The 12292-nt window shown below is 37.9% G+C and overlaps 2 protein-coding genes across 5 annotated transcripts in view; one reads left to right on the top strand and one right to left on the bottom strand.

Moving 5' to 3' along the window:
* Positions 1–8074, bottom strand: part of shroom2a (shroom family member 2a) — a 32618-nt gene extending 24544 nt beyond the window's left edge. Inside the window, exons 1-2 of one of the 3 annotated variants that reach the window (XM_038716584.1) lie at positions 7735–8074; positions 5866–6076 (exon numbers count right to left, since the gene is read on the bottom strand). In XM_038716584.1, the coding sequence (XP_038572512.1) occupies positions 5866–6072 (207 nt within the window). In that variant the 5' untranslated portion in view covers positions 6073–6076; positions 7735–8074. Of the gene's footprint in view, positions 1–4358; positions 4542–5865; positions 6080–7734 lie in introns of those variants that run through there. The other 2 variants (XM_038716585.1, XM_038716586.1) reach the window with 2 other exon arrangements.
* A 288-nt stretch (positions 8075–8362) lies between these two features.
* On the top strand, positions 8363–12112 carry LOC119901111 (synapse-associated protein 1-like). Of its 2 annotated transcripts, none has more exons than XM_038716588.1 (9): positions 8363–8724; positions 8870–8988; positions 9074–9140; positions 9249–9322; positions 9440–9579; positions 9713–9864; positions 10057–10115; positions 10239–10383; positions 10469–12112. In XM_038716588.1, exons 1-9 carry the CDS (start codon positions 8517–8519, stop codon positions 10591–10593), a joined length of 1089 nt encoding a protein of 362 aa, XP_038572516.1. In that variant the 5' UTR covers positions 8363–8516; the 3' UTR covers positions 10594–12112. The 2 variants fall into 2 exon arrangements, with proteins under 2 accessions (XP_038572516.1, XP_038572515.1); XM_038716587.1 differs by having other exon boundaries at positions 8364–8724; positions 10466–12112.
* The last annotated feature ends 180 nt before the right edge of the window (positions 12113–12292 follow it).

The following is a 12292-nucleotide window of genomic DNA, read 5'->3' as shown; positions in this document are numbered from 1 at the left end:
TAATACCAATTTTAAAACAGGGTGGACTGAGGACTTTTATGATGGCTGGCTAGAGTCCTGAACTGGTCCAGATATGGTAATGTATTTAGTAGAGAAACTGCATAACCGGCTGATGCAGCTATAGTAGGTTTGTTTGTGTAAAACAGACACAACCACCCCCATGTTTTACTGAAACTGGAATATCATTCTCAGTAGATAACACAATACATTTAACTGAGGATGGACATCACATTTAGGCTAACACAAGGTTAAATTAGAGGTTGTGGGTTATGTAAGAACCTAAAGTTTTTAATAAAAAAGGTGTTGCAGGCCAGGTCACAGAGTACATTACAAATAACTAATTTTTGTTCCTATCCAAGGCCATTGGTTCTTACTAAAGAGCTAAACGGGTCACTAATTTCTAGCTCAGTAAAAGGTTTTAGCAAACACTACTGAAACAGAAGTGAATAGTGCCTTTAATGGGGACTACTTTAAGTTTCGAATGAATATCCAGTTTAGTTTGAGGCAGCAGGACGGTGTATGTTTATTAACTGTAAACTTAGTGTGACATTTAATCAGGTTCAGTTTTAAAATACTAAGTTTCAGCTGGCTGCACTGTTTGAAATATAAAATAAAGGTTGCACACTCCAGAATATATTTGCTTATATCGTGTTAGGGACCAGGCCAGGCTGCCGTGCAAAATTATTGTATTTTTTGGTTGCCTACAAAAAAAAAAAAAAAAAAAAAAAAAGGTACAAAAAGGAGAGCATGTAAGTAGTTCAGACTAAGCAGACAAACGGTGAACTAGTTCAGCAACACAAAGGAGAGAATATAAACTAAACTGATTAGTGTAACCAAGGAAAAACTTGCTTTAATCACATTTATCGAGGCCCAAAAAAGACAACAATGGTTTACAATAGTACAGTACTAATTGTTTTGTAGAACTCATGGAACATAAAGTAAAAACAAACAAATAAATGATGTCTTCAAGATAAACAACTTGCCAGGACATCTGTGTTAGAGCCTAGGGCTACACAGGAGCGTGGCTTGTATTCAAAACATCATAACAGGAAACTCACAACATCAAGGCAGGCGATTCATACAGCTTTTTCCAAACATTTTTCACCACGGCAGCCCAATCACCATGAGCCATACCAATGTCTTTTGTTTACCATCTTCCTCCAGGCTATAATCTGTGAAATTCCAGCCATCCTGGTTGCCTGACTATTCTCAAAAATAGCCTGATGTGTGGGACATGAAGGGAAGGATGTGGCGGTAGGAATGTGTCTTTTCTGCTGACAGATGTCCTGTGCAGCGTGCTGACAGGGCACTGAACTCAGACCTCTAGCATGGTTTTGGGCACTGCCTGCAAACATCACCAGCAACCGCGTAAACAAACTCACCCAAATTTGACCTTTGCAGATGTTTTAAGCATCTGTGTGTTTTGTGAACTTCTTGCAGTAAATCACTAAATTTGGTTGTAGAAAGCAATAACCTTCTTAGCCTTAGCAATGTGACAGTAACTATCACAGTGCATCACAGTGTACAGACATTCACGTCTCCCTCAAGGTGAACTGTAACCAATTTGGAGTTCCCTTAATTTTTCGTGTAGCACCATGATCAGGTCAAAATTTAAGTTTGTCCAATATTTGGCATTATGATCAAACACCTGTAACAGTAATGGCTTTCCCATCATCCTCAGCTGTACTTTGTGTTTATGGCTACTTAGCAAATACTAGCATGCTAACATGCTACACTAAAATAGTGAATACTGCTAAACGTCAGCATGAGATGGTTAGCTAAAGTTAGCATTTAGATCAAAGCACCACCGTCCCTAAGTACAGCCTCACAGAGCTGCTAGCATGGCTGTAGACTGTTTCAGTGCATGACTAAGGCTGGGTATTGAACCTCAATACTCACATAGTCTCAAAAACTGAAAGCTACAATCACATTTGTACTCTTATGTACTTATTCCTTGTACTACATCAGAATTTTGCATGTGTTAGAATAATAAATTTAAGCAAAGTTCTTGTACAGCTGATTGTGTTTACAAAACATGTAACATTTGAGAACCTTCACTTCTTTTGAAAGGTAAAAAGTAAGATATTTTCAAACCGTATTGTTTTGGTCATGGTGCCAAACAATCTCTCCATAGAGTACCTACATGTACATGTATGAATTTCAAACATTCAAGACAGAGTTTACAGCCATGCTAGCAGCTCTTTGAGGCACAGCGGCGCTTTGAGCTAAATGCTAACCTCAGCATGCTTACATACTCATAGTTGTTCAAAGTTTAAAAAAAAAAAAAAAATTAAAAAGTACACAAAGTAAGTAAAGTATTGTTTTGGTCTTTGTGCCAAACCACGTTTATCATTTTGGCAGTGGCAATGAAAAAAAATATACCCAGCCCTACCCAATTTCCATTATTAGCTTGAAAACTGTTTTAATTCAAAAGGTTTTGGCATAACAAGACACCAAAAATGCCACAACATCAAAAAGGTAGGGCTAAACAATATTTACAATAATTATTTTTTTTATCTTGTGTAAATACTGGGCGTGTTACATCAAAGAGCTCACACTGACCCATTCCTTCTCCTCTGCCTAATCAATAACTATTTCAGCATTCCATATTTCCGCCTACAGAATCCTGACTTCCACAAATAGAAAACTTGTTTTTTTTCCTCCCATGAGCCATAATCCTATTCTGTATGAATCATCTTTGCTCCAGAGGTTGGGCAATCCTAAAACAGTCAAATGGAGCCCACAATGTTCAAGGATTCAATAATTGGTAAAACCTGTTTACCTGCAGGTGATTTATCACAGCGTGTATGAACAGAGACATTTTTGCAGTATGTCTGGTACTGGTTCTTTAAGAGGAAATAATACTTTCATCCATATAAAATATGATCCTGGCAGAGGGAACATATATATATATGAGGTGCATGCCCAGCTGTGTTGTGTAAACTAGGATTATATACGTTTATTGAGACTAAGGACTAAGTCCATGAAGACCTTGAGCACAACTTGAGCTATGGGTGGAATGTTAAGAATTTTAATTAGATCCAGGATTTTCTTTTACCAATACTCTAAACCTCTCATCAAACAGTGGGCCCTTTTTTATTATTATGTTTCATTTTAACAATTGGACACAATGCAAAACTGTCAACAAAATAATTAATTTAGGCCCTCTTCAACACTGTGTTTCTCAGGTTAAGACATAAAAAGCAGACATATCTACCAAAACCAAACAGTGTACTGAGTGCTCATTACGCTCATTAAAAAACAGAAAGGCACAAAAAATAATTTAACAGAGGATGTTTACAATTATTAGAGATGAGTAATCAGTCAAACAATAGAGTGGACTGTGGCTGACACATGTTTGAATGGTACGCAATGAGCCAGGAAACCGACTAATATTTTAAAAGTAGCTTGTCGATGACAGAGTTTTCTGACATTTTTTTCCCCAGAACAGTAAATGTAGTGTTTTATTGTTGAATACAAAATGGTGGTGTTTTGATAGATTAGACCAAGTCTAACAACCATTATTACAAGGTTTTAGCTCCTGAATCAGTGTAGTGGTAGACCTGTTCAGGCAGGACAGAATGTGTTATTTTAAAACAGTGCTCACATAAACGAGGACATAGTGCACATATGGGTACAAGGACAGCCTAGAATATGTTCAACTGAAATCCCCATCCAAAATAACTGGACAGATTAAGAACAGTGCATCAGGTAGTGGTGTACAGGCTTAAATGCATACTATGTCTGCAGTCTGTCTACATATTTATGTTATTAGACAGATGAATATTGAGAATAAGAAGCCTCAAGCATTTTTTTTAGTATTAAGCAGATCCTAAACTGTAGACCTTTCTACAATGTAAGGTTATTATTTTGTGGGGGAAATAGTATCTTTTTTATCTAGTTAACACAAATTATTCAGCAGCATACCTTTGTAAATCAATGGCTATAAGCTAAGAGCCACTCCAAAAGAGCACAAATCACTAATCCTGACTTCACTTATCCCATCATGCCATTCCAACAGGCTTCAGGCTGTCACAGATAATTCACTACATTTAGAAAATCAAACAGTGCCAACATTCCTCCCCTGCTCCTGGTACCACAGGCTACCCTCCGAACTGAAATTTAACCCAACACAAAAATATGAGAACACAAAGGTCCAGGCGGAATCTAATAACACACAGCGTAGCCTAAGTGACAGCAAACAAAACTCTGACGCATTTCAAGACAGCTTGACAAACGTGTGTTCAGTCTAGTTTAAGACTCTGGCAAAACTATTACAAATAAATTTAAAGGTTGTGATTATATGAAAGGTTTATAATAAATGCTTCTCAGAAGGTTCTGAGGAATTAACATCTCACCATCAGATGCAAACAGGTCCACTTTTGTTGGTCCTTGGAGTGAGGATGTGGCGTTCAGTGAAAAAACAAACAATAAAACGCTGTAAACATCAAGCCCATATCAAGCCCACTCTAAGCCCATATGGTGTTGAGTTTCGTCCATCTGAGATGGACTTTGGACCCCTTTGTGGTCTAAACCAAGCAAGTACAGAGCTCCCGACAAACAGGGGTAGGTATTTTGCCATGTCAAATTAACTAACAAGGTCTTTTGTGGTAAATCATTACAAAGTCAACAGAGAAGCGAGGTTACAGTGTGAATTCAGAGCTGATTGGCCTGCACTGTGTTTAGGTACCCTCCCTCTCTTGGGGACTTTATGCATATTGTGGCTCATATCACCCGTTTAACAAAGTCATGGCATACAAGAATTGCAAGCTAGAGTAAACGTTCTGTTGAATGTTTATTTTTAGGAGAAACTTGATATAAAATGCTGACTTTGGCACATTTTGGCTGAATGTGGGGGCAAATCATAGTGCTCTAAACGAACACGGTTTTGCAACACGCTTTGACTGACGCAAGACTGCACATATCACACAGTTAATAGTTAAAACTCTCGCCACAGAGTAGCTACATGTTCAAATATATGTATGAATTTCAAACATGCGTTACTGCCCTGAAACAAGAGTCTACAGCCATGCCTCTTTGTGGCACAGTGGTGCTTTGAACTAAATGCTAACCTCAGCATGCTAACATGCTCATAAGAACAATGCTAAGATGTTAGGTAGGTATAATTTTGCCATGTTTACCATCTTAGCTCATCAATGTCAGTATGTTACCACATTACACTTGATAAGTAAAAAATTTTATCTGCTGGTGGCGCTAAAGAAAACGTCAAGTAATCACAAAAGTCATAAGGATTCATGGCGATTCTGAATGTCAATAAAAAACTTAATGGCACCATCCTGTAGTTGTCTATTCAGTCTGAGACTAACAGTCTGACCAACTTATAGTCTGACCAACAGACATTGTGTTTGCAATATAAAAAATTGTATCACATGCCTATCCTCTCTGTTTCATTTTATCTCAAGTGTCTAGACTAGATGTAGAGCAATATGTGTTGTGATATGTCAGGTGTCAGAGCACCTTGTATTTCATTAGATGACAGCAACTACTAACTACAATTTTAACTGGTCTGGGCCACAGGTCACAAACGTGAATTTTGAGCAGTAAAAGCAGTTTTTACACATCATATGCAAACAAGAATCTATTTAGTTATGTGAAAAGTGCAGAAACTCATTTTGTGTGTGGTTACTTTGTAAACAATAAATTTGATCACATTTCACTGGATGGAAATTTTGTATACGATTCAGTACAAGGAGACTCGTCATAAAATTTACAATTTACAGGAAGGGAAAATTCAAAGGGCATTTCCGCTCACAGCTAAACAGTGTTCTCCGACCAGCAAACCTGCACACGGCGCCTCAATTCTCAGCCATCTTTGACATAAAAAGAGTATTTTGGAGTATTTACCTTAGTTATGAGCAGAGGTTCTCGATACTCCAGTCCCCCTCTGAGTGTAAATCCCCATGGTGCTCCTCCTGAAAGAAATACATCCACCAGCTTCCAGCCCTCAACATCCCTGCTCCTTGGATCCAGATCTCCTGATTTCTGTGTCACATGCCAAAGGCTCTCTGCTTCTGTATAATGTGGATCATTTTTATATCCCTCATTATCCATGGTACTGCTAAGAAACAAAAAAACAGCATGAAAATATATCCCAACACAAAATAATAAGCACACATGACCAAACGGGACTATATTTCAAAAGGCTCCAATTTGCGCCCAATCTACTATTCATAAAAATCTGATAGACTATTACTATAATATGTATGCATGTTCTGCTCCAGTACTTTGTTGATGACACACCACTGTAACTCTCTCACAAATCTACTGTCCAGCAGTAAACAGTCTCGCAAGAGGAGAAACTTACAGCTAGACCTTCACTGGTACTAAAGAATGAGACAATATTACCCCCTCTGAAGGATCATTACTCTTGTTGACAGCCAATTTTAAAATGATAACGATTTTACTGATCACTTTCACTGCTCAGCGGTCTGAGCACTTGTTATAACGCTGTTCATTTAAGCCCTCCTGAACCTGAGCGTGACGTGAAAAGACTATGGACTGTTCTACAATCTAGACTCACAAATAAAGCTCACTGAGCATTTGTCACGGTCTGGAGAAGCTAAAAGATAATTTAGGACTGGTAGATAAGAAAATGTGTAATTGTAAATATTTCCTTTTATCCTGTTAATTCTTTTTCTCCTAATACAAGTTATGCTTTTTACAGCTGACTTTGTTTTGGGCCATGTGTTTTTTTTATTTGCATGTACTTTTTACGTGAAGCACTTTTAAGTGTAATGTCTGTTTTAGGCTAATTGTGTTTGTTATTATTAGACAATCTTGTAATAGATAATGGATGGCTGTATCATTTTCAATTGTCTGATGCATAAAAAATATGCCTTCACTATCATAGTTTTACGTTATTACAAATAATACAAATTAAATGCTTAAGATTGTCGATACAATACAATAAATAAAGGGATTTTAAAGAATGCTATTTATCTTAATTTGATCAACACTACATTTTTAATTTTGCTTTAACTGCTCAATAGTAGCCTATTGTATATTACACTGTGTAGGTTCAAAAACAAAGTGACCAGAGCATGTCTATGCTGAGTAATACAGTATGTTCATATTCAAACATGGCAACATCATTACATTAAACACATCCTGACAAAACACAAGAGCTAAAAGGAAATTATGGAATATGGGACACTGTAACAATATCACTGAATGTACATTTATTTTGAGAAGAATCTAAACACCAATGTAGGATGTCATCGTATTGGGATATTTAGGATGAAAATACATTTATGCTCTTTATGTGAAAGTAATTCCTCTTAAAAGACACTGAACTGTTTGTTTGGATGTTGAATCCAGTAACTTCGCTTACGTTAGTTATGAAAGCTGTTTTGCCTTTGTCTACATGGTATAAAAATGCATTCTTATGACTCTACTTCTGTAACAGCGTAAACACCTGTCATACTCCAGACATGCGGACTGAAACTTAATGCTCTTATGTGTGAGAGCATTAAAAACACCAACAATGTCGAACAGCACAATGGAAACAAGCTGCGCCTGTAACATTAACGTTACCATCAAATAAGGAAAACTGAGCAAATCAGACTGAATGCTAGGTTCGTCTTTCAGATAAGGAATATTATCCTTCAGTTAACTAAATCTTCGCGTGAAACAAGTAACTTACTTTATAATGAAATTACCCACTCGACTAGCTTTTTACAAAACTCAGCTTAACTGTTAAACGGCTGACATTACCTTGGAGTTCAACTTCTGGACAAGCCGGTGAGCACGAAGTCTTCGTCGGGTGACACGCAGCAATGTCCCAGGGTTGAGTTACACATACTTCATCTTTTGTAACTGTTTAATTCTCAAAGGAATCACTTTTATATAATTCCGCTGGTTGTGCGCACGGTTCCGGTGAATAAAATGAGATTTACAGTTTTAAACGCAGCAGTTCAGTCCGTATCCTGCTTCATGATGCAAACCGCGAACGACACACTGACCCACTCAGGAGAGTTTAAATTAGCTAAGCTAACCTAGCTCCATCCTTGGACAACAGGGATAACAAGTGGAGCGAAGTGTAGCGCAAGCGTGCCCTCTACCGTTAGGTAGCAAGTAAGGTGAAATGTCCCTCTAAAATACTTTGTTCTAGTTTATATTTAGAGATAGAGATACACACCTACTCTAGAGATATAACGTTACACCAAACACTTACTCTAACCCGAGGGCTGAGACTTTAACAATACGTCCTGGAGGGTGACACAAAGCGTGACAAAGCAGTAAATCGTTATTTAGCTAAAAACCTAAAAAGGTAAAAACAACCGCAGTTTCGAGAAGAACGCTTACGTTCCCATGGCAACCTGTAGGGTAGCTTGTAGGGCCAAACTTAAGAAAATTCGCGGAAGTGGCTGAAAGGTAAAACGTCACCAGCGAGTTATTAGTTTCAAACTTCAAAAAGTTGGCGTATAAACCTGAATAATGCATCATTAAAGCATGCTAAAGAACTTGTTTTGAGTTATTGACAGAATACCTAAAGTATGTTTAAGGACTGGGGAACGTGGCTTGGAATAGAAAACAAAAATGGCCAGGTTAAGGAAGACGGCGAGTCTATTGTTGATGTTCATGAAGACATCGATCATGGCATAAACAAGCGGCAGACTGCTGTTGCTGAAAGTGAGCAGACCAGTGCTGTTGAGGAAGATGCTCAACCGCCTCAACTTCTCCAAAAAGCAAAGGGCTTCAGTGGTAGGTTTGATGAAGCTGATAAACCCCTGTAGTCATGTTAAACTTTGAAGTGCTGGGAGTGGTAATAATACACTGTGCTGAATGTGTATATTCGCTTTACTAGGATCCCTGTAACCTCATTAATGTTATACTTGCTTCTTTGCAGGTTACTTTTATAATTTAGCCAGCAGTGCTTCAAAGAAACTCTCGGAGTCCGTCGTTGAAACTGCACAAACTCTAAAGAAAAGTGTGGAGGAGGGGAAGATAAACGGAATTATTGATAAGGTAATTTTCTAATTTTTTTTCTTAATTGAAATGTTTTAACCTCCTTCTTTGTCCTAAAGACGTTTGGTACATGTCCTTCCCTCAGACCATTTTGGGTGATTTCCAGAAAGAACAAGAGAGATTTGTTCAGGAGAGAAAAGCAAGAAACTCTGGTAAGCACTGAATAGTATGTTTGTTTATGCATTTACTATGTATGCATGATATGGAAGTACATTATATTACACTACAGTTAACTACATGCTAGTTTTCATTGTTCATAGGTGAAGCCGTGCCACCATGGGTTGGTTATAATGAAGAGGAAACCATGCAGCAACAGATTTTAGCGCTCTCAGCTGTGAGTATTACTCTTGTTAGAAAATGTTTCTTTTGATATAGAAAAATAAGTAAATTGTGCATCAATATAATTTCAAGGGAAAATTGAACTTCAGTTTATTGCTTAATTTATTGACAGGACAAAAGAAATTTTTTGCGAGATCCTCCTGCTGGGTCTCAATTTCACTTTGAGTTTGAGCAAATGTATCCAGTCGCCATGGTGATGTTGGAGGAAGATGTGCTCCTTCAGAAGATGCGTTTCCATCTGGTTCCCAAACAGTGAGTGTCTTTACACCTGCATATTACTTTGTTCTGTGTTTTACGGCATATGAGTGGATTTATTAAAAACAGAAATATTTTATTCCACTACAGAGATAACTGTCAATATTCCTCTCCATGTCATTCATTTTAGGGTGAAAGAGGAAGTGTTTTGGAAGAATTACTTCTACCGTGTGTCCTTAATAAAACAGTCAGCTCAGCTCACAGCTCTAGCAGCACAACAGGCTGCTGAGCAGAGAGATGTGGAGAAAACTGGCACGAGTCCTGAGGCTGTTCATCAGAAGGGTGAAACTTTAATGCCTGTGTTTAATCTTTAAGTTTTTGTCAGTGAAAAAAGAAATAATTAATTCCAAATCATAGCCTCTCACACAAAACCATAAATAGTGATATCACTGACACAAATAGAAGGCTGAGATTTTGCCAAATATTGTGTTTTATTTTAATCTACATGCGAGATAATGTATGTTATTGTTGCAGCTGTAGTTAAACGGAAAACTTCACCTGCCATCTGCAGTAACAAACCAAAATCAAGTGAGGTAAGCCACCTGTTGTCAAAGAAAAAAATACCCAAGACAATAACAGTGTTCATCAAAAAGAAGCTGTTGGACTAAAATTTGTTTAGTTAAGAGTCTCATCTGTTTCTGTTTCTCTTATGAAAGGATGAAGAGGAAGTCTCCACCAGCCCGCCTGTTTCTGAATTTGTGAGTGATGCCTTTGACTCTTGCAAGATAAATGAGGACGACCTACGCAAAGAAATGGAACAGCTGGTTCTGGACAAGAACGAACATCCAAAGGCACAACAAGGTAAGTTGAACTGGGTTGTCATATAAAGTTAGCAGAGTTGTTGATCAGACTTCAATGAGTGACTCAACATTTGGTTTTTCAGAAGAGGCTGCTGACTGGGAGAGAGAGCTGCAGGAGGAACTTCAGGAGTACGACGTGCTGCCCGATAATGAGAACTGTGATGAAAACTGGGACAGGGAGATTGAAGAGATGCTAATGGGGGACAGTTAGAGCACTTAGACTGCTCCAGCCTTCACTGTTTGAAGGACACATTTAAGGTCAGAAACAGCACGACTACACATTTAATGTTCCCAGTGGAATGATTCATTTCAATATTGGTCCTCTTAAGAACTCTCAAGATGGAGAAATACCACTTAACATCATTAACATTGTACTATTTCTGTGGCCTGAGTAGTTCTTTGAGTAATTATTTACTATTGTCTTCTGCAGTTAAAAGAAAAGGAGATATTGTACTGCATGTCAAGCTCATAATGTGAAACTGAGGCACGCCTCCATAGAAAAGTGAACAGTCATACCACATCAAATTAGCAACAAAACCAGTTAGTATATAGACTTGAGTGAGGATGCATTTAATATCTTAAAAGAACTGTTCATTTGTAAGAAGAAGAATTTACTATTCCTTCTCCCTTTTAAAGGTGGGGTAAGCGATTCTAATCCAATACACGTCTTTTTGTCAAATTCAGCTAATGTCTCTTCACTAGCTGTCTGTTCTGTGTGTGAGAAACAAACAAAGTGGCTCGGACTAAGCCATACAACACTTTTTCAGCCATTGTAGCTGTGGTTTGTGTGTCAGGTAACTTTAAATGACTTGCCCACGGACATTCAGCTTAATTTCTAGTTTGCCTAAATATGCTGTTGTTAAGATGTTAGCTATATTAACTGGAGTATCATTGTCTGGAGCTGCTGTGCTGCCTCGTCCTCTCTGCATGTTCGCTTTGCAGCAGCAACTGTAGCAACAGTTTGCTAACCCACAACCTAGCTCACGTTAAGTACAGTACTTGCTGTGTCGTTGTTTTTGTCATGGGATTGGTCTGACTGGATCCAGAATGGGTGGAAATCTGACTGAATGGGAGGGGAGCCATGCGCACCTGCCAGAGCGACTGAAACATGAGCTCGCAGATTCGTCTGGTTGACAGGCTACACAAATACCATTATGATGATTTCACATTCATCCTGCGTAAAACGAGCAGGTGATGAATGAACAAATACAGCCGAACTGTTCAAATCAAAGACTCGGTATGACATTATAGACCAGAAGTTTTGATGCTTCTTCTTCTTCACTAGTTGTCTGTTGCCAAAATAACATCAACCAAGTCAGGTGACCAGTAAAGTATAGTTTTGAAGAAAGTTTATCCTATGACTGAGCCAACTCTTTTTAAAAAAAAATATAAATGGATATGATGCATGTGTTTGTTTGTAATAATAGCCAATTTTAATAAAATCTAAAAATGTGCTTTACAGTAAAGAATGTAATACACAGTGTATGTTATACCTGTAATGGACCTAGGGCACTGTGGATTTTATCAAAATGATAAAATGGATGACTGAACACATATTTTTTGTAATGAAATGCATTGTCCAAACAAGCTTTGCTTTCTTCCTGTTCACACTAGAGTTGATTCAGGAAAATAGACCCCAAAATCCATTGTCTTTGTGTACTTTCTGTATATGCACACTTCACTGTAGTGTTACATTCCCATTAAACCTGATCATTTATTACTGTCTAAAATGTGTTGACCTTTTCTTGCACTAATGCATGTGATTCTTTTAAAGTTTGTATATGGGTTGTTTGGGGACACAGTGCTGTATCAGACATTTTGAAGCCTTGCTTTCTAAAAATGTCTCACACACACTGAACTTACTTTTACATGTCTCAATCAATGTGTAATGACACTCTGAGAAATGTTTA

Source organism: Micropterus salmoides, unplaced genomic scaffold (genome assembly GCF_014851395.1).
Source record: "Micropterus salmoides isolate LMB-PRFRI ecotype aquatic unplaced genomic scaffold, ASM1485139v1 Ms_hic_scaffold_13, whole genome shotgun sequence".
In the NCBI taxonomy this organism is placed as follows: domain Eukaryota; kingdom Metazoa; phylum Chordata; class Actinopteri; order Centrarchiformes; family Centrarchidae; genus Micropterus; species Micropterus salmoides.
The sequence above is the reverse complement of the archived record's forward strand: the minus strand, read 5'-3'. Positions and strand labels throughout refer to the sequence as shown.

What these genes read in the sequence shown, in the direction of transcription:
- LOC119901111 (XM_038716587.1), top strand. Translation starts at nt 8,517, where the DNA reads ATGTTTAAGGACTGGGGAACGTGGCTTGGAATAGAAAACAAAAATGGC. An exon ending in TTCCATCTGGTTCCCAAACA is followed by an intron (nt 9,580 to 9,712) that starts GTGAGTGTCTTT and finishes CATTCATTTTAG; the next exon opens with GGTGAAAGAGGAAGTGTTTT. An exon ending in TGAGGCTGTTCATCAGAAGG is followed by an intron (nt 9,865 to 10,056) that starts GTGAAACTTTAA and finishes TTATTGTTGCAG; the next exon opens with CTGTAGTTAAACGGAAAACT.